The sequence below is a fragment of the Mauremys mutica genome, chromosome 4, assembly GCF_020497125.1.
Source record: "Mauremys mutica isolate MM-2020 ecotype Southern chromosome 4, ASM2049712v1, whole genome shotgun sequence".
NCBI classification, from domain to species: Eukaryota; Metazoa; Chordata; order Testudines; family Geoemydidae; genus Mauremys; species Mauremys mutica.
This window is the reverse complement of record NC_059075.1, coordinates 115,048,388-115,069,297: the sequence shown is the minus strand read 5'-3', so window position 1 is coordinate 115,069,297 and position 20,910 is coordinate 115,048,388. Positions and strand designations below refer to the sequence as shown.

The 20,910-nt window shown below is 45.2% G+C and overlaps 2 protein-coding genes across 2 annotated transcripts in view; one reads left to right on the top strand and one right to left on the bottom strand.

Annotated features, from left to right (window-relative positions):
* Positions 1–9,389, bottom strand: part of IGHMBP2 (immunoglobulin mu DNA binding protein 2) — a 92,883-nt gene extending 83,494 nt beyond the window's left edge. Inside the window, exons 1-2 of the mRNA XM_045014104.1 lie at positions 9,191–9,389; positions 2,633–2,802 (exon numbers count right to left, since the gene is read on the bottom strand). Of these exons, the coding sequence (XP_044870039.1) occupies positions 2,633–2,802; positions 9,191–9,267 (247 nt within the window). The 5' untranslated portion in view covers positions 9,268–9,389. The remainder of the gene's footprint in view (positions 1–2,632; positions 2,803–9,190) is intronic.
* MRPL21 (mitochondrial ribosomal protein L21) overlaps positions 9,266–20,910 on the top strand; it is a 28,993-nt gene continuing 17,348 nt past the window's right edge. The window contains exons 1-2 of the mRNA XM_045014105.1: positions 9,266–9,458; positions 14,851–14,911. Coding sequence (XP_044870040.1) covers positions 9,266–9,458; positions 14,851–14,911 — 254 coding nt within the window. The remainder of the gene's footprint in view (positions 9,459–14,850; positions 14,912–20,910) is intronic.

Genomic DNA, 20,910 nt, shown 5'->3' with positions numbered 1-20,910 from the left:
ATTCTGCAAGAGGAGGGGAGAAGGTGCCTTGCGCGCTACATCCTCCTCAGATGTACACGGGGCACCCAGGCACAATCTGGTTATTCAGATTCATAGATTGCAAGGCCAGAAGGGACAGCTGCGATCATCTAATCTGACCTCTTTTATAACACAGGCCATAGGACTTCCCCTTAATAATTCCTAAAACATCTCTTTTAGAAAATCATCCAATATCACTGGCAATTTTTAAATCAAGAGAGACTCCACCACAACCCTTGGTAATTGTTCCAATGGCTGATAACTCTCACTGTTAAAAATTTACGCCTTATTTCTAGTCTGAATTTGTCTAGCTTCAGCCTCCAGCCATCTGGGTGTTCAAGTCACCTCTAATTATTTCACAAACAAATCCCAGTTTTTACAGATGTTAGCATGCAAAGCCAATTATGGGAGAGCAAACTGGATTCTAGCCTTCCTCATGCAGCATCAACAAAATCACCAGCTACAATCTGACTGCCCTTGTAGCTTCTTTTGTACTGACAGTGATGTACATTGAGAGATGGATAGAAAGAAAGAACAGAGTCAGATTTGCTGATCCCAGGCTGAGCTGGGAGGGTAAACAATTTCATCTTTTGAATTGCAAGATGAGCAAGTTTGATCTAGAAGACAATGGGGCTAACTATTTCATATTTCTAAAGCACCTTTTATTCCAAAGGAGATCAAAGTGTTCCACAAACTTAAATTAACAACTGATACACTTCTCCCACCTTTGAAAAGCAGCCTCCACAGGGGAAAAATTAAGCAACCTTATACAATAATTCTGGACAAGAAGAGAGCAATCCACGTTCCAGTTAGAACTAAGGGACAGTTTTAGTAAGTAGAATGTAATTACCTGAACTGGGCGTTTGGCCCGAATAACTGTGGCAACCCTGCTTTTTTGAAGGACGCTGTGAGATTTTTTAATGAAAGAGATCAGGGCCACTTTTTCATATTTTATCTAATCCTCTCAACCCTATACGGGGGCACTGATTCAAGAGATGGGTCTCTTCCTTCTGATTCACCAACACCACTTCCTGCTGCACCTTAAGTGTTCCTATAAGGTCTCCCATCCAAGCACTGAACTGGCTCAACCCTGCTTAGAATGAGTGATCTGATGAGCAGAAGGTGGCATGACTGCAGGCAGAGAATAAATGTGGAACCCCACAGTGTCATTCAGAGTGTCACTTTTCGGACAATAAATCCACCTTTTGTAACTGGAGACATAACTCTCAGTTACAGATAGGGTTGCCAATCCTCTCAGATTGTCCTGGAGTCTCCAGGAATGAAAAGATTAATCTTTAATTAAAGATTGTGTCATGTGATGAAACCTCCAGGAATATGTCCAACCAAACTTGCCAACCCTAGTTTACAGACAGCACTGGGCATTTATTTTACACCATTGAGTAATGCAGCCCAGGCAAACCTCTACCAGCTGGTGATTACATACCAAGGGTGGCCTTTCATAGACAGAATAATTTCATATTACAACTGAGGCCCATAATATTATATCCATCCATATGGCACTGCCTGTATGAGTGACACTTAAAATCTCCCAGTGATCATATGACTTTCTCAGCTTAGGCATAAAGGGACCGATTTGCAAAGGCATTTAGGCACTTAAGATATAGACAGATTCTTAGTGAGATTTTACAGGAGTGCCTAAATAAGTTAGGTGTCTAACTCACTTGGGCACTTCTCACTGAGAACCTAGCTGCATCTTTAGGTGCCTAAATACCTTTACAAATTTGATTCAAAGAGGATGAGTTCAAGAGAATTTTTGCAATGGGACACATTTTAAAATGAGAGCATCTCCCAGCCCAGCACTGTCTATGCTCTTACGGACAAGATGTATGTTTTTATAAAAGTGGTTTCTCCTGCTGCTTTATCCTGCGATGATGTCATAATCCTGGGGTGACATGACAGATCCTTTGCACCAGAAAACACTTTGTGTCAACAATTCAGCAAAATGACACAAGAGATAGGGAAGTGTAATTACCATTGTACAAGGCACTGGTGAGACCTCATCTAGAATACTGTGTGCAAGTCTGGTCTCCCATGTCACTTGCTGGTTTGAACTAGAGTAACTGGTGGATTCTCTGTAACTTGGGCTTCAGTAACTCTGCCAAAGGTTATGAGAATATTGCAGGAGTGAATGGGAGAGGTTCTGTGTGGCTGCAATGTGCAAGAGGTCAGCCTATATGATCATGATGGTCCCTTCTGGCCTTGTAGTCTAGGAGTCTATAATGGATTGGGAAGAAGCAAGGCCCTTTCTCTATAGATTCAACATACACCTCGACCCCGATATAACGCTGTCCTCGGGAGCCAAAAAATCTTACCGTGTTATAGGTGAAACGTGCGTTATATTGAACTTGCTTTGATCTGCCGGAGTGCACAGCCCTGCCCCCCCAGAGCACTGCTTTACCGCGTTATATCTGAATTTGTGTTATATCGGGTTGTGTTCTACCGGGGCAGAGGTGTATAATGAGTAAGCGTTTCCCCTCTTTTAGCCTCAATTGTTCAGCCTTTTCAAAAATATTAATAATACAAAGGATATTACAAAAATACATGATTAACCTTTCACCTTACATCCTTTATCAGCAATAGAAATGTTGCATACCAGGCCCAAAGCTGTTACAGGGCAGCTCTGCCTCTGGATCGTATTTTCTAGGCTGAAACGTTACAAGTAGCCGTCCGTACAGCCCCGTTCTTTGACTGGCTACTTGCAGTTTGAGCAAGCAGACCCCTCTGCGCTGGAGTTCTTTCAGGAAGATGCTTTCCCGCCATGCCCTGGAAAACACACACACAGGCACTGCAATGCTTTGCAAGTAGATAGTACCAGTCCACACTTTCAAATACTAAAAGAGCAGACCAGGAGGGAGACGGGTGGAGAAAGAGACCTCAGCAAAAAAATACAGTAAAGGGTTAGTCTAGACCAGGGGTCGGCAACCTTTCAGAAGTGGTGTGCCAAGTCTTCATTTATTCATTCTAATTTAAGGTTTGGCATGCCAGTAATACATTTTAACATTTTTAGAAGGTCTTTCTATAAGGCTATAATATATAACTAAACTATTTGTTGTATGTAAAGTAAATATGGTTTTAAAAATATTTAAGAAGCTTCATTTAAAATTAAATTAAAATGCAGAGTCCCCCGGACCACTGGCCAGGACCCGGGCAGTGTGAGTGCACTGAAAAACGTGCCATAGGTTGCCTACCCCTGGTCTAGACACAGTTTTTGTACCAATTTAACTATACTGGTTTAATGGGTATATTTCCAGAAGCAAGATATACCAGCACATGCACCTTTATACCAGAATTACAGCCTCGACACTAGGGGGTATGGGACACTAGGGACAATTTGACTATGTCAGTACAAATCAGTACAGAAACCTGCGTGTAGCCCAACCTTTGGAATCAGCTGTGTGGGATTGAGGGGGAGGACTGGCAAGCAAGCTTTAGAAGACTCACAAAACGGAAGTTAAGGTTGTACAGAATAAAGGCTAAATTGTGTCTTTAAGCATGGGGGTGTTGTATAAACTGCACTGCCTCAGGAGTTACCCTAGAGGGCAATGAGCCTCAGGCCTTGTCTACATTAGAAAGAATTTGCCAGTACAGTATAGCTATGCATGTGAAGTGCATCTGCACCACCATAGGGCTTAAGTGTAGACACCCCCTATGCTGACAGAAGGGGTTCTCCTGTCAGCATAGGAAATCCACGACTCCTAGAAGCTATAGCTAGGCCAACAGAAAAATTTTTTTGTTGATGTAGTGCTGGATTTCTCACACCCCTGTGCAACGTAGTTAAGCCTACCTGATCTTCTAGTTTAGATCAGCTTAAGGGTATGTCTCCCATTAAAATGCTACAGTGGCACAGCTGTGGATTTTCACACCTAACGTAGACCAGCCCTAGGGCTTTTGCCAGCACAGCTATGTCAGTTAAGCGGTCCTCCCCCTCCTCCCCCCAGACATAGTTATGCGAGCAAAACTGTAGAGACAGGCCTCAGTCACCCTCAGAGGCACATTCCCCTCCTGTCCTGCGAGAGGAGTGCAGTGGGTTAGTATGGGTTTGTATATGCACACAGACTGTACCACTAACTATAGTGGTGTAGTTAAAAAGTGGTACAGTCCTCCTAGTCCAGATGCTTAGAGCAGTATAAAGATGCCTTGGACCAGCACAGTTTATTCCCATAAGAGAAGGAGAATAAGCTACACTGCTATAAGTCACCTTTATACTGATCTAAGTGCATCCATAATCACTGTTGTGATTTAACTATTTCAGGAGGAAAAAATCCACACTTCTAATCAAAATAATTAAACTGGTACAAAAACTGTGTGTAGACCAGGCCTAAGGCTATGTCTACACTACAGCCTACGTCAGCATAACTTATATCGCTCAGGGATGTGAATAAACTATCCCCGAGTGACATAAGTTCATCGACACAAGTGCTCGTATGCCCAGCGCTATGTCGGCAGGAGAGCTTCTCCCATCAACATAGCTCTTCTGCCATTCGCTGAGGCGGTTTTATTCATCCTCACCAGACGCACTGCAGCAACGCAGCTGCATTGGTACAGCTGCGCCGCTGCAATGCTGTACATGTAGACATGCCCCAATTTACTACACCTCTACCCTGATATAACGCGACCTGATATAACATGAATTTGGATATAACGTGGTAAAGCAGTGCTCCAGGGGGCAGGGCTGCGCACTCTGGTGGATCAAAGCAAGTTCGATATAACATGGTTTCACCTATAACGCGGTAAGATTTTTTGGCTCCTGGGGACAGCGTTTTATCAGGGTAGAGGTGTACTTGCCTATACTCACAGCATATGATCATACCCCCTGTGCCAACTCAGGTGTGCAGCACCCATTTATTCCTTCACACCTGGTCTCAACATCTGGTAGCCCACAGACAAACATAAGAGGGGCTCTTTACTCTTCCTTACTTCCCTATGTGAACCCATCATCCAAGACACAATCTACCCTTTAGTGATTATAAAACCTCAAAGCATTTTATTTAAAAACAAGAAGCCTGGATATTTTATATTAAAGGGAAAAATAATTTGAAAGTATTTAAATACAAAGCTAAGTATGCTAAACCACCTTAAGTACTCCCCCATATACCACCAGCCTGTTCTTAATGTAATGAGAGCTTCCAGATATGCTAAAAAACAACAGATGCTATTTTTTTTGGTGGAAAACACATCCTGACTGGTTACTTGTAGAACTCAAATCATCTCGTTGTTTTTGGGCAGCTTAGTTTTATAGTTGTGGACATCTTAAACTCCATATAAGCACACATATCATAGATTCATAGATTCTAGGACTAGAAGGGACCTCGAGAGGTCATCGAGTCCAGTCCCCTGCCCTCATGGCAGGACCAAATACTGTCTAGACCATCCCTGACAGACATTTATCTAACCTACTCTTAAATATTTCCAGAGATGGAGATCCCACAACCTCCCTAGGCAATTTATTCCAGTGTTTAACCACCCTGACAGTTAGGAACTTTTTCCTAATGTCCAACCTAAACCTCCCTTGCTGCAGTTTAAGCCCATTGCTTCTTGTTCTATCCTTAGAGGCTAAGGTGAACAAGTTTTCTCCCTCCTCCTTATGACACCCTTTTAGATACCTGAAAACTGCTATCATGTCCCCTCTCAGTCTTCTCTTTTCCAAACTAAACAAACCCAATTCTTTCAGCCTTCCTTCATAGGGCATGTTCTCAAGACCTTTAATCATTCTTGTTGCTCTTCTCTGGACCCTCTCCAATTTCTCCACATCTTTCTTGAAATGCGGTGCCCAGAACTGGACACAATATTCCAGTTGAGGCCTAACCAGCGCAGAGTAGAGCGGTAGAATGACTTCTTGTGTCTTGCTCACAACACACCTGTTAATGCATCCCAAAATCATGTTTGCTTTTTTTGCAACAGCATCACACTGTTGATTCATTTAGCTTGTGGTCCACTATAACTCCTAGATACCTTTCTGCCGTACTCCTTCCTAGACAGTCTCTTCCCATTTTGTATGTGTGAAACTGATTGTTCCTTCCTAAGTGGAGCACTTTGCATTTGTCTTTGTTAAATTTCATCCTGTTTACCTCAATTTCTCCAATTTGTCTAGATCATTTTGAATTATGACCCTGTCCTCCAAAGCAGTTGCAATCCCTCCCAGTTTGGTATCATCTGCAAACTTAATAAGCGTTCTTTCTATGCCAATATCTAAGTCAGATTAGCCTTTATAGTACAGGGTATGTTACCAAACTATTTTGAGACTGTGGTGGTGTTCATGGACATATCAGCCCCAATCCTGCAAACGCACCCTCAATTTTACTTGCATGAGCAGCCCTATTGAAAAGAATGGGACTACTCACAGTAGTAAACTTAACAAGGAGTCCTTGTGGCACCTTAGAGACTAACAAATTTATTTGGGCATAAGCTTTTGTGGGCTAAAACCCACTTCATCAGATGCAACATACAGACGAACATGGCTACCCCTCTGAAAGTAGTAAACTTGAGTTTGCAGAATTGGGGGCATAATCCATGAGAGACACAGTTCCAGCCTTTCTAATGTTTGCTTGCTTTTTTTAAAGTTCAATTAAAATTCTTTGGATTTTTCCCCCCTCTTAAACAACAGCTATGTCTTTACATCCTCAACTCCACTTTGGGGAGAGGAACCAAGTTATTATGTACCCTTGTCTTATAGTTAGATTGTAATCCCTTTGGGACGGGGACTATTTTTTTGTCCTGTGTTTGTACATCACCTAGCACAATGGCGCCTTGGTCCATGACTGAGGCTCCTAGGCAGTTCCGCAATACAAATAAATAGTAATAACTACCAAATCACGGCTTAGGCCTGCGCCTGCAAATGCTTATGCATGAGTCGTCGCACTGAGTTCAGTGGGATGACACACATAGCTAGACATTCACAGGATCATAGCCCAAAGCAACCATTTCTACTTTACATTTGTAACTCACACATACAGGTCCTGCGGGCGGGCATACATTGGCCCTTTCCGTGTAAAAAGTTTTTAAAAACAAAAAGGTATAAACATTGATTTCAACTAGATGATACACACCCCTACATGTTTACAGGATCATGGCCTAAAACAATAATTTGTACATTTTGCAATTTCATAGAATCATAGAATCTCAGGGTTGGAAGGGACCTCAGGAGGTCATCTAGTCCAACCCCCTGCTGAAAGCAGGACCAAACCCAACTAAATTATCCCAGCCAGGGCTTTGTCAAGCCAGACCTTAAAAACCTCTAAGGAAGAAGATTCCACCACCTCCCTAGGTAACCCATTCCAGTTCTTCACCACCCTACTAGTGAAAAAGTTTTTCCTAATATCCAACCTAAACCTCCCCCTCTGCAACTTGAGACCATTACTCCTTGTTCTGTCATCGGGTACCACTGAGAACAGTCTAGATCCATCCTCTTTGGAACCCCCTTTCAGGTAGTTGAAAGCAGCTATCAAATCCCCCCTCATTCTTCTCTTCTGCAGGCTAAACAATCCCAGTTCCCTCAGCCTCTCCTCATAAGTCATGTGTTCCAGCCCCCTAATCATTTTTGTTGCCCTCCGCTGTATGTATGCAGATTTGCATCCTTTTGTCCTGATTATTATTTGTATTACCATAGTGCCTAGGAGCCTTCCGCATGGCCCAGGACATCATTGTGCTAAATTCTGTACAAACACAGAAGAAAAAGACTGCCCCAAGGCAATAACAAGAAGAATAAGACAAAAGATGGATACAGACAGACAGAGACAGATGTGGGGGTGGGGTAAACAGGAAACAGTGACACAGCACTGGTCACCATGATGGTAGTGGTCTCTGCAGACCAACAGCCTAACCATTGTCAAGATTTTAGCAGACCTCCTGGCAAAAAACAGTCCTGAGGAGGGATTTGAAGGTGGATAGTGAAGTAGCTTTGAGTATGGGAGAAAGCATGAAGGTGCTGGTTTGAAAATTTAAGAAGTGGGCAAAGGAGGCTGACATTATGGGTCAACTGGAGGTGAAAGTCGACACTGCAATAGCAAACGAGAGATGATAAGCAGGGTGGGGATTGACCACAAAGGGCCTTGTAAGTTAAAGCAAGCAGTTTATCTTTGAGGTGATAATGACTGTTATGTTAATATAAAGGCCTTGCTCGTTGCATTGTTTGTTTTTTCATGAAATTGATTAAAATATGTTGCTAAAAATATGTTGCTAAAATAAATAAATTGAAGTTCATTCCTTCCTCTGAGTCTCTCAGCATGTTTTGTTTTTCCTCTGACTGCATGGGAAGTAATTTCTGCATTAGAGAAATGTAGGGAAAAATTAGCATCAGGCTAATTTTCCTTAAATTCCCAGATGTAGACAAGCCCCCAGATTGCTGTCCTTGGACACCTTTATTGTATGTTTACACAGCAAGAAGCCCCTAGTATTTAACACATAAATAATTACATACAAACAACCCACAAGCAAACAAAACTCTACTAAAAGAAAACTATTTAAGTTGCAAAGTCGAACATTCAAACGTTTACAACATAAATAACATTCTTTTAATTTTCTTTTTTCTTAATAAAGTATAAAAATCATATTGTATCATGGAAAGTGTTGGGCAACCTTAATAAAGGGGCTGATACCAGCCACTCACTCATGTCCACACACTTCTGAGTGGCAAGCACAGATTTCTATTATAATATGGCAGTGCTGGGATCCACAAGAGCGTGTGGGCGCTGCAGGGGAGTTGCAGGACCAGATGGTTATGAGACTGGGGGCTGGAGGGAATCTACTGTCCCAAGTAGCTAATTAGGTGGGGTAATGTCGGATTGTGGGGCTATAAGGTTATAAGAGAGGGGGAAGGGGTGCCCAGAGAGGATGGTGGAGTTTCCTGGATCTCACAGGGATGGGGGTCCCCAAAAGGATAAGGTGGGGTTCTTTATATGGGATGAGGGGTCTCCATAGGGGATAGTGGGGCGCCTAGATTTCATTGGGGGGGGGTCACAAGAGGGGATATCGGAGGTCTCCACGAGGGTGGGGTGGGGCTCCTGGATTTCACAGGGGATGGTGGGGGTTGCTAGCGCCCCGCAGGGGTCGTTATAGGGGGCGGTGGGGCTCCTGGATCTCACAGGGGATGGTGGGGGTCCCCGTGGGGCTGGGGGACGCCGTGTCTCTGGCGGGGTCTCCCCCACCCCGGTACCTGGTCTCCTCGATCTCGGCCTCTCTCTCCTCCTGCAGCAGCTCCAGCTGCCGGGACACGAACTCCGGCACCGCCATGGGCGCCGGGGGTGGGCAGGCCCGGGGCCTCCTGCAGCCGCTGCTTGGGCCGGGGCTGCGTTCCCGGCCGGCCCGGTGCGTCCTCGCTCCGGCTCCCCGGGCTTCCGGCTCCGGCGGGATGATGGCGGCGGCGGCGGCGGCCTGCGGGCGGCTCCTGGGGCCCGGGCGGCAGCGGGCGGGCCCCGCGGCAGGTGAGACCCGCCCGAGGGGGACCCGCGGTCGCTGGAAGGGGGCCGCGCTCTGGGGTTTTGCTCCCCACCAGCGCTGCGGTTCCGGGGGGGTCAATACGGGGTCAGCTGCGCCCAGCGCCGGGCCCCTCTGTACGCCTGGTGGGCAAACCCGGCATGAATGTTCCCGCCAGCGGAGCCCCGGTGCTGGGCGTGCTGCAAACCCAGGAGGAAAAGCCCGTCCCTGGGAGGGTGACCAGATGTCCCGATTTTATAGAGACAGTCCCGATATTCGGGGCTTTTTCTTATATGGGCTCCTATTACCCCCTACCTCTGCCCCGATTTTTCATATTTGCTGTCTGGTCACCCTAGTCCCTGCCCCCAGTCTGAGTGCGCGGGTTAGTGGTGTAGGGACGGGCACTCTCGCTGGCGGGCTCTGGCGCTAATGCTCAGGGGCTAGTGGATTGTCTTATGTGGGGCTGGGGTGGAATCTCACCCCCCCCCCCAATTATTTTGGGGATGTTCTAGGGCCTGTGTCACACAGGACAGAGATCAGACTAGATGGTCACAGTGGTCCCTTCCAGCCTTGGCATCAATGAAGGGTCAGATTGGCAGTAACCATTGCCTTTGTTTTTTGCCTTCCTTTGCAGTATGCGGGTGCAGTTAACTTGCCAGGATTATCAGGGCGTATCTCACTTAATCATTTCCCTGCCATTGTGGGGGCCTCAGGGAATGGTGCACCTCAGTCCTCCTGTTCTTTTCCTGTGGCACATAATAGTTTAGTCTCCTGTGGACTGTAATACTTTGGTCTAATCAGTTGGGTTTGGTGTGTGGGTATTGGGTGGTGTTGGTGGCCTGTGATTGGTGGTCCCTTCTGGCCTTTAACTGTATGACAGCTGGCAGGGCTTCAAACATGTTAGGACTTGTCTACATTGGAAAGTTGTAAGATGTTAACCATTCCAGTATAGTTAAAACTCTCTTAGGGTGAATGCAGTTGTATCCCTATAATGGTGCTTTATAGCAGCATAGCTATTCCCATACAGGAAGGGGAATGAACTATATCAATAAAATCCCTATATGCTAGTTTGTGTCCAAACTAGGGAGTGTACTTGCATAACTTTAATTTTAAAAAAATCCCTAACTGAAATAATTGCACCAGTACAAAAACTTGATAGCTTGATAAAGGAAATGGTGTTGATGTAATAGACCCCCATAAGGTATTTGACTTTGTACCACATGACATTAAGAAACCAGAATGTTACAAAATCAACACAGTACATGTTAAATGGATTAAAAACTGGCTAATTTACATGTAATTGTAAACAGGGAATCATCAGGTGAGTAGTTTCTTGTGGGGTCGTGGAGGGATGAGTTCTTATCCCTACACTATTTAACATTTTTACCTGTGACCCGGGGGAAAAAACCACCATAAGATCATCACTGATAAAATTTGCAGATGACACAAGATATTAGGGAGGTGGTTAATAATGAAGATATGGGTCACACTAATTCAAAGCAATCCGAATCACTTGGTAAGCTGGGCTCACACGATGTGCATTTTAATACAGGCATATGTAAAGTCATCCATCTAGGAACGAAGAATGAAAGCCATACTTACACGATGGGGAATCTGTCCTGGGAAGCCATGACTCTGAAAAGCACTTGAGGGTCACAATGGGTAATCAGCTGAACAGGTGCATATATTATTTGTCATACCCTGGTGAAATCTGCAGACTAGCTAGATATTGGCACCATTTCCTGATTCTTAAATCTGCTGCCTAACGCAGTCACATATTGCCCATACAGGTCACTCATAGGTGGACCACATAGCAGTTGGGTCCTGCCATAGGCAATTGTGCATGACAGGCACAGCATCTCTGCCAGAATCACTCTAGTACTCAGGGCTTGAAAAAGTGAGTGGCAAGCTTGGGTGGGTGAAAGAGGAGATCTATACCATCAATTTCTACAAAACTTATGATTTCATCTAAAATAAAAAGTGTCCGGCCCTAATTACCTTCCAAATATAGGCCAGTGCCAGTTGTCTTCCTGAGTCTGCAGGCAGACAGCTTGAGTGCCCTTTGATGCTTAGCCTTGGCTAACAGCAGCAGAGTAAAATTAACAAATATTCTGGTTGGGTTTTTTATTTGCTATTCAGAACCCTGTAGTCCTCAGTGAAATTGTCAAGAATTATGCTGCTGCTGCTCCAAAAAACTATGAAGTGCAGCAGAGGCAAGCACCAGAGATTTTCGTAGGGGAACAAGACATAAAGAGAGGCTGATAAGGAGTAAAGTAGCAGTGACCATCCTCACAGCAGCCAACAGGAGGTGGCACTTCACATTTTTGAGAGACCTACTAGTTAGATTTCAGAGGGGTAGCCATGTTAGTCTGTATCAGCATAAACAATGAGGAGTCCTTGTGGCACCTTAGAGACTAACAAATTTATTTGGGCATAAGCTTTCGTGGTCTAAAACCCACTTCATCAGATGCATGGAGTGTATTTTTCACTCCATGCATCTGATGAAGTGGGTTTTAGCCCACAAAAGCTTATGCCCAAATAAATTTGTTAGTCTCTAAGGTGCCACAAGGACTCCTCGTTGTTTCTACTACTAGCTAGAGTTTGTCATAAAATATGGAGCCCTTAAGCAAAGTTCAGGGACAGCAGTCTGGTAGCAATCCCATCAAATGGGAGAGGTTGAGCTACAAACCAGGACATTCATAATGTGAATGACTGAACTTGTAGGTGTGGCCAGTACCAGGGTGCTTGTGAAAGCACTTTAAGATCTGCTAATGAAAAACACTATATTAAAAGCTAAGTGCGATTATCTGAATAAGCTGGCTGCCTCACGAACTTTAAATCCAGACCTACATTTGGTTTGTGCTACCAGTTGGTTATAATAATGTGGAAGCCAGGAAATAATTAATAAGGATTTGAAGGGGATTTTAACGCATGTCAGTCAGTTAGCATGAGTTAGGCTAGCTGTGACCCTAATGACGTGAGACTTGTAGAAGCAAGGATAGTGCGAGGCGAGAGGACAAGAACTGTGTACAAAGTTATTACGACCTTGCAACAGTCTAACCAAATATGCAGGCTTGCTTTTCTTAGTAGTGAGACAAATAAGATAGCAGAAAGGCTTATGTATAAACAAATGCAATTGTTTTTTCTTTACTGTCTCCATGATTGCTAGCTATTGTCTGTAACAAAGGTATAAATGCTTGTAGTAATTGTTTACCAGTTGAGAGACCTGTCCGGGACTGGGGTGACCCTGTGTCCTATGGCACTCTCTCCCTCCATTGTAATTACTGGAGAAATAATAAAGTATTTGATTTTGCTGCACCCAAACAAAAAGCGAGAACTGAGTTTTTCTCCGACAATAATAATCAAAAGCAGAGCTCACAGTCTAGAATCGTTATGTTTATTTGGTTGTAAAGGGCCCTTTCCAGACATTTGTATTCATTGCACTCTGGAGGGTGAAGGAAGGAGGCAACGCAACTTCCAACATTCCTGCAAAGCAGCTGCTTAAAGGAGCTGTGCAAACACTTTATTTTAGTTAAGCAAACAATTTCAGAGACAGCTTCTTTTTCTCCTAATAAAGTTCAATTGCTGTCTTTCTTATTTGCTAGCCCAGTTTTCCAAGGCGAGGCCCTCCCTGTTAATTAGCAATTGTGCAGGTCTAGTTCCTTTCCAAAGAAAATCTCTCCAATGCTGTGGCTGCAAAAAGGCAATTAAAATGATAATTGCCCATCAGAAAGCAACCCTTCCGTTAGGGGATTTTCATTAATCTCTCTGGATATTTGGTCACATTAATGATAATCCTCCATTCCACTCTTCCTTTGCCATTTCAGTTGCTCATTGTCTAGAGAGTTAGACGTAAATGGAGAGCCCTGATTTAGCCATTTAAAACAATCTTCATGTTCAAATTTTCTGTTGTTTTTTAATCTCTTCAATTGATGCTGTTCTACAGCCCGCTTGTCTGAGAGAAGAGAGACGGTACTTGGAGTCAGGGAAAGCCAAAGCGTATGCATTGAAAAACCGAGGTCCCCTGCTCTAGAAAGGTTTCAGAGCCGTGTTAGTCTGTATCAGCAAAAACAACGAGGAGTCCTTGTGGCATCTTAGGCCTGGTCTACACTAAGGGGGGGGGGGTCGAACTAAGGTACGTGACTTCAGCTACGCGAATAGCGTAGCTGAAGTCGAAGTACCTTAGTTCGGGCTACTCACCTGTCCAGACACCACGGGAACGAAGTCCGCGGCTCCCCCGTCAACTCCGCCACCGCTGTTCGTGGTGGTGGAGTTCCGGAGTCGACGGGAGCGCGTTCGGAGTTTGAACTATCGCGTCTAGATTAGACGCGATAGTTCGAACTCCGAGAAGTCGAACGCCGCCCGTCGACCCGGCAGGTAAGTGTAGACTACCCTTAGAGACTAACAAATTTATTTGGGCATAAGCTTTCATGGGCTATAAACCACTTCATCAGCTATTCACCCCTTCTTGTCAACTGTTGGGAATAGGTCACATCCACTTTGATTGAATTGGCCTCGTTAGCACTGACCCCCCACTTGGTAAGGCAAGTCCCATCTTTTCATGTGCTGTATATTTATACTTGCCTACTGTATTTTCACTCCATGCATCTGATGAAGTGGGTTATAGCCCACAAAAGCTTATGCCCAAATAAATGTGTTAGTCTCTAAGGTGCCACAAGGACTCCTCATTGTTTTCACTCTAGAAAGGTTTCTTTAAGCCCTCTACACTTACGCTCGTTTCGTATGTTTCACTTCGCACTGAAGTGACTGCTTGGAGAAAGAATAGACAGGGAGTTACTGGAGTTATCTGCAGTTCTCTCTCTCTCTCTCTCTCTTCTCCTTTGCATGCATGGAAATGCAGGTGTGGGGAAGCTGGGTGAGGCTTAATGAAAGTTGCAAAGAGCCACCTTGTTTTGTCCTACAAATATTATATAACTTGTCACAGCCTTAAAAGGGTGAGAGTCTTCTAGGCAGGGAAGAATACACCTAACTGTATCCATTAAAGTAATAGTTCAGCACTGGAAGGATGCAACAAAACTTGTATACACCCCTGGAACATTCCCCTGTCTTGGTGACAAAACCGATGTTATGCACAAATACAACAATATTAAATTGTTGCAATCCACGTTTGGAATCTTATAGCTGACACTCTCACTTACCGTACGTATTCCGTGTATGCTGCATAAGAGTGATCCTCTCTCTGTTCTGCTCCTTTGGGATATTGTGCAGTAAGGAGGAGTTCTTGATTTATTACCTACTGTGTCTTGTTTCTGTCTCCTGCATTGTGGTGCTTTTCCCAGCACTGCTGAAATTGACATGGCTCATACTTACTCATTAAATTACCAGAGACTGATAAATGTTACTGCTTATTTTTAATTCTCTCTCCTCTTTTCTTATTAGCCTCTCTGTTGTGGTCTACAGTTCGAAGCGAGAGATCTCAAAGCACTTCACTACAGCAAGGGTAATGTCAACATGTTGCTCTGCTTCCCTCTGAAATACTGACCCCTCCCTTCCCCTCCTCCCCATTATTGTCTCCCCCTCCCTTTCAGTGACCCAGTATAGCAAGAGCTACAGTAACTCCTCACTTGAAGTCGTCCTGGTTAACGTTGTTTCGTTGTTACATTGCTGATCAATTAGGGAACATGCTCGTTTAAAGTTGTGCAATGCTCCCTTCTAACGTCGTTTGGCAGCCGCCTGCTTTGACCACTGCTTGCAGAAAGAGCAGCCCATTGCAAGTAGCTGGTGGGGGGTTGGAACCAGGGTGGACCGGCAGCCCCCCATCGGCTCCCTGCTCCCCTAAGTTCCCTGTGCGGCAGCCACCCAGCAGGCTACCAATTGCCAGCAGTTCAGCTGTCCCTTCCCACACTGCCATGTGCTGCTCCTACCCTCTGTCTTGGAGCTGCTCCTGGGAGCCTCCTGCTTGTTATGCAGGAATGGGGATGAGGGGTGCTAAAGTCTGGGTGTCTCCCTTCAGCCCCCCCTCGCTCCTGTACCCCCATCTCCTGTACCTTATCTCCACAGGGGGGGACACTACAGGGTTCAGGACTGAGGGAGCTTGCTGGCAGCAGCTGCTGTCTCAACTTGCTAATCTACGTAAAAAGGCAATGTACTTAGAGTGGGGTCAGCCTACTTAAAGGGGCAATGCCCGTCTCTCTCTCTCACACAGAGTGTGTATCTCTGTCTCTCTCTGCAATCTTGTCTCCCCTCCCTCCATTCATGCTACCTTGTAGCATGTGAGGCTACATTAACAACAATGTGTTAACCCTTGAGGGCTCAGCCGAGTGCTAGTTCATCATTTAGCAGTAAGGCATTCCCTGGGAAATATCCCACCCTCTGACTTCACCACCTCAACCAAGCTATACAAATATCATTGCTGTGCACAGTATTAAATTGTTTGTTTAAAACTTATACTCTGTGCGTGTGTGTGTGTAGAATATAGTCTTTTGTCTGGCGAAAAAAAATTCCCTGAAACCTAACCCCCACATTTATATTAATTCGTATGGGAAAATTGGATTCGCTTAACATCGTTTTACTTAAAGTAGAATTTTCAGGAACATAACTACAACGTCAAGCGAGGAGTTACTGTACCTGTAACTGTCTGAGCAAGTCAGGGTACAGCTTCAGTCAGTGCCACTCCTTGCTTTAGCCAGAAGGGGTCACTAAAGAAATAGAACATTACTCTGTTCTGGGTCCTGGAATATATGACCTAGTAATTATTTTCTGTCTCTGATTTCTGCAGTTCTAAAGAGCAAGATGAGGCACTCCCTTCCCTTTGTCTTGAGTGCTTGAGAGAGAGGGTTTTTACTCTGTCCTTGCATCACAGAATATGGCACTGCCATTAGGCCATGGAGCCAGCCCAAAAAGGCATGGTTCTTGAGAATTTTTTTATAACATTTGGTTTGTGTTTCTGTTAAATATAGGCACTTTAAAGAGCACTAATGGACATTGCCAAGTAGATTGAACATAACTCCCATACTATTCATTTTACTCTGATTTACTAGTGTCTAGCATTTCCCTTGAATTTGAAAATGCTTGTTTTAATTTTCACATCACTTGCTAACTATGGAAATTACTGCAGGGAAGTACTGACCAGAGTTCTCAGGAAATTCTTTGCTCCCTTTTTATGTCAGGGACAATTTCATAGTAATCATACAATGCCTTTCTGGTCATCCCATCAGAGAGACATTAACTGTTCAGAAGAGAAGATGATACTGAATCAAAGACTATTTTCTGCAAATGTCTTTGCAGTGTCATTGGTTCTTACTTAATAAGGAATAAATATTTTATTAAGTAAGGGGCATTTTAACTGTGTCTCTCTTTGAATTAAAGCATCCTGCAGCTGTTAGGATACCCTTAGACACTGGAATATGCAGAGTCGTTCTTGATGGCAACTATTACTTAGTGTTAGAGTATTTGCAGGAGAAGGTAAGCTTTCTGCTCCACGATGGGGCTTGCGTAGCAAAACACAAAGCTGCTGTGAGGAGTGGCACTTAGGTTCTGTTCCCACTGCCACTGACTCAATATGATTTTGTGTAGTTCACATAATCTCTCTATACCAGTTTTCCCTTCTGCAAAGTGGGTATACATCAGTGCTTACCTTCTTTGGTAAAGTGCTTTGAGATCTCTGGGTGAAAAGCATTGTATGTGAGCAAAGTATTGCCCTTTAGAATGATCATGCTTTTACCTCCATTGTTCTATGGAACAAATGAAAAGCTTTCATAGAAAGTCATGAAGCAGAGGTGTTAGCCGTTGCCGCAACTCTTCCAATATGTCACAACTTGTATGAGAGATCATAGGAGGTTCCTATCTCCAGCAAAGGTTACTCAGATAATTTTTCCACCTAAGATCACACTTCTTAGATTATAAAGCCAGAAAGGATCATTGTGATCATTTAGTCTGATTTCCGTTTTATAGCATATAGGCATTTTCTATGCACTTTTTCATCTTTTAATTAAAACCATTGAAATATTTCAGCAGAGTTTTAATTGCTGCTCATCTCTGAAGTTTATAGCAAACAAGTATTTTCACTAGTGATGTCCTAGTTCCTTGGCTGTCATCCCTTCTTTGGCCAAGCAAACCAGCCAATGTAGTTGACATGAATCATAAAATCATAGAATCTCAGGGTTGGAAGGGACCTCAGGAGGTCATCTAGTCCAACCCCCTGCTCAAAGCAGGACCAAACCCAACTAAATCATCCCAGCCAGGGCTTTGTCAAGCCTGACCTTAAAAACCTCTAAGGAAGGAGATTCCACTACCTCCCTAGGTAACCCATTCCAGTTCTTCACCACCCTACTAGTGAAAAAGTTTTTCCTAATATCCAGCCTAAACCTCCCCCTCTGCAACTTGAGACCATTACTCCTTGTTCTGTCATCTTCTACCACTGAGAACAGTCTAGATCCATCCTCTTTGGAACCCCCTTTCAGGTAGTTGAAAGCAGCTATCAAATCCCCCCTCATTCTTCTCTTCTGCAGACTAAACAATCCCAGTTCCGTCAGCCTCTCCTCATAAGTCATGTGCTCCAGCCCCCTAATCATTTTTGTTGCCCTCCGCTGGACTCTCTCCAATTTATCCACATCCTTCTTGTAGTGTGGGGCCCAAAACTGGACACAGTACTCCAAATGAGGCCTCACCAGTGCTGAGTAGAGGGGAATGATCACATCCCTCGATCTGCTGGAAATGCCCCTACTTATACAACCCAAAATGCCATTAGCCTTCTTGGCAACAAGGGCACACTGTTGACTCATATTCAGCTTTTCGTCCACTGTAACCCCTAGGTCCTTTTCTGCAGAACTGCTGCCCAGCCATTCGGTCCCTAGTCTGTAGCAGTGCATGGGATTCTTCCGTCCTAAGTGCAGGACTCTGCACTTGTCCTTGTTGAACCTCATCATATTTCTTTTGGCCCAATCCTCTAATTTGTCTAGGTCCCTCTGTATGCTAGCCCTACCCTCCAGCGTATCAACCACTCCTCCCAGTTTAATGTCATCTGCAAACTTGCTAAGGGTGCAGTCCACACCATCCTCCAGATCGTTAATGAAGATATTGAATAAAACCGGCCCCAGCACCGACCCTTGGGGCACTCCACTTGATACCGGCTGCCAACTAGACATGGAACCATTGATCACTACCCGTTGAGCCCGACCATCTAGCCAGTTTTCTATCCACCTTACCGTCCATTCATCCAGCCCATACTTCTTTAACTTGCTGGCAAGAATACTGTGGGAGACTGTATCAAAAGCTTTGCTAAAGTCCAGAAATAGCACATCCACTGCTTTCCCCTCATCCACAGAGCCGGTTATCTCGTCATAGAAGGCAATTAGGTTAGTCAGGCATGACTTGCCCTTGGTGAATCCATGCTGACTGTTCCTGATCACTTTCCCCTCCTTTAAGTGGTTCAGGATTGATTCCTTGAGGACCTGTTCCATGATTTTTCCAGGGACTGAGGTGAGACTGACTGGCCTGTAGTTCCCTGGATCTTCCTTCTTCCCTTTTTTAAAGATGGGCACTACATTAGCTTTTTTCCAGTCATCCGGGACCTCCCCCGATCGCCATGATTTTTCAAAGATAATGGCCAATGGCTCTGCAATCTCATCAGCCAACTCCTTTAGCACCCTCGGATGCAGCGCATCCGGCCCCATGGACTTGTGCTCGTCCAGCTTTCCTAAATAGCCCCGAACTACTTTTTTCTCCACAGAGAGCTGGTCACCTCCTCCCCATACCGTGCTGCAGAGTGCAGCTGTCTGGGAGCTGACCTTGTCTGTGAAGACAGAGGCAAAAAAAGCATTGAGTACACTAGCTTTCTCCACATCCTCCGTCACTAGGTTCCCTCCCTCATTCAGCAATGGGCCCACACTTTCCTTGACTTTCTTCCTGTTGCTAACATACCTAAAGAAACCCTTCTTGTTACTCCTAACATCTCCGGCTAGCTGCAACTCCAAGTGTGATTTGGCCTTCCTGATTTCACACCTGCATGCCTGAACAATACTTTTATACTCCTCCCTGGTTATTTGTCCAATCTTCCACTTCTTGTAAGCTGTTCTTTTGTGTTTAAGACGAGCAAGGATTTCACTGTTAAGCCAAGCTGGTCACCTGCCATATTTACTTTTCTTCCTACACATCGGGATGGTTTGTTCCTGCAACCTCAATAAGGTTTCTTTGAAATACAGCCAGCTTTCCTCGACTCCTTTCCCCGTCATGTTATTCTCCCAGGGGACCTTGCCCATCAGTTCTCTGAGGGAGTCGAAGTCTGCTTTTCTGAAGTCCAGGGTCTCTGTTCTACTGCTCTCCTTTCTTCCTTGTGTCAGGATCCTGAACTCGACCATCTCATGGTCACTGCCTCCCAGGTTCCCATCCACTATTGCTTCCTCTACTATTTCTTCCCTGTTTGTGAGCAGCAGGTCAAGAAGAGCTTTTCCCCTAGTTGAACATGCTATTAGTTGAACAGGGCTTTTCAGGTAACAAGGGATTCTTTTCAATGTTGGGGCAAAGAATCCCCCACAGTGACAGTCCTGAGTGAAGCAGAGAGAATCTACTCCGATTGCTGACAGGAAAACACTGATGGATGCTGGCTTAAATATCCCTGCTAGCTTCCATTCATCAGTGTTGTGGCAGCTGCAGAGGATTTGCTGCCACTCATTGCATCCCCAGGATACTCCCTTAATTAGAGCTGTCTTTGTGTTAGCAATTTTGACATTTCCAGTAGGTAAGGTAGCAACACCTAAGAGTAGAAAGTAAATCAGCCTCCTGGGAAAGCCTATTCAGCACAGAAATTGTCAGCCAAGTGCTTGGGCAGTTTGAGCTCTGATGACAGTTCCTTTGAATTGTGGATGTCAGTGCTGAGTGCCCTTAGGGAAAGTCAATCGATGGTACCCAGTGTCATCCAAGTATCATGCTCTGTTCTTCCTGTTAGCTGGATTCTCAAGGAGATTCCTCAGGAAAGAATGTCTAGCACAGGGAAGGGCGAACTATGGCCTGTGGGCCGGATCTGGCCCATCAGGGCTTTCATTCCAGCCCGTGGGATTACCATCTCCGTGGCGCAGCAGGGCAAAGGCAGGCTTCCTGCCTGCCCTGGCCCCGCGCCACTCCCAGAGGCAGCCAGCACCATGTCCCTGTGGCCCCTGGGTGGGGGGGAGCAGAGGGCACCATGCACTGCCCTCGCCTGCAGGCACCGCCCCCCACAGCTCCCATTGACCAGGAATGAGAAACCACACCCAATGGGAGCTTTGGGGGTGGTACCCACAGGCGAGGGCAGCATGCGGCAGAGTCTCCTGCTCCTCCCCACACACACACACCGCACCCCCAGGAGTCACTGCTGGACATGCCGGCCATTTCTGGGAGCGGCGCAGGGCCAGGGCAGGCAGGAAGCCAGCCTTAGCCCTGCTGCGCGCTGCTGCCACCCCAGAGCTGCTCGAGGTAAATGACACCAGCTGGAGTCCACACCCCAAACCTCTTCTGCACCCCAAC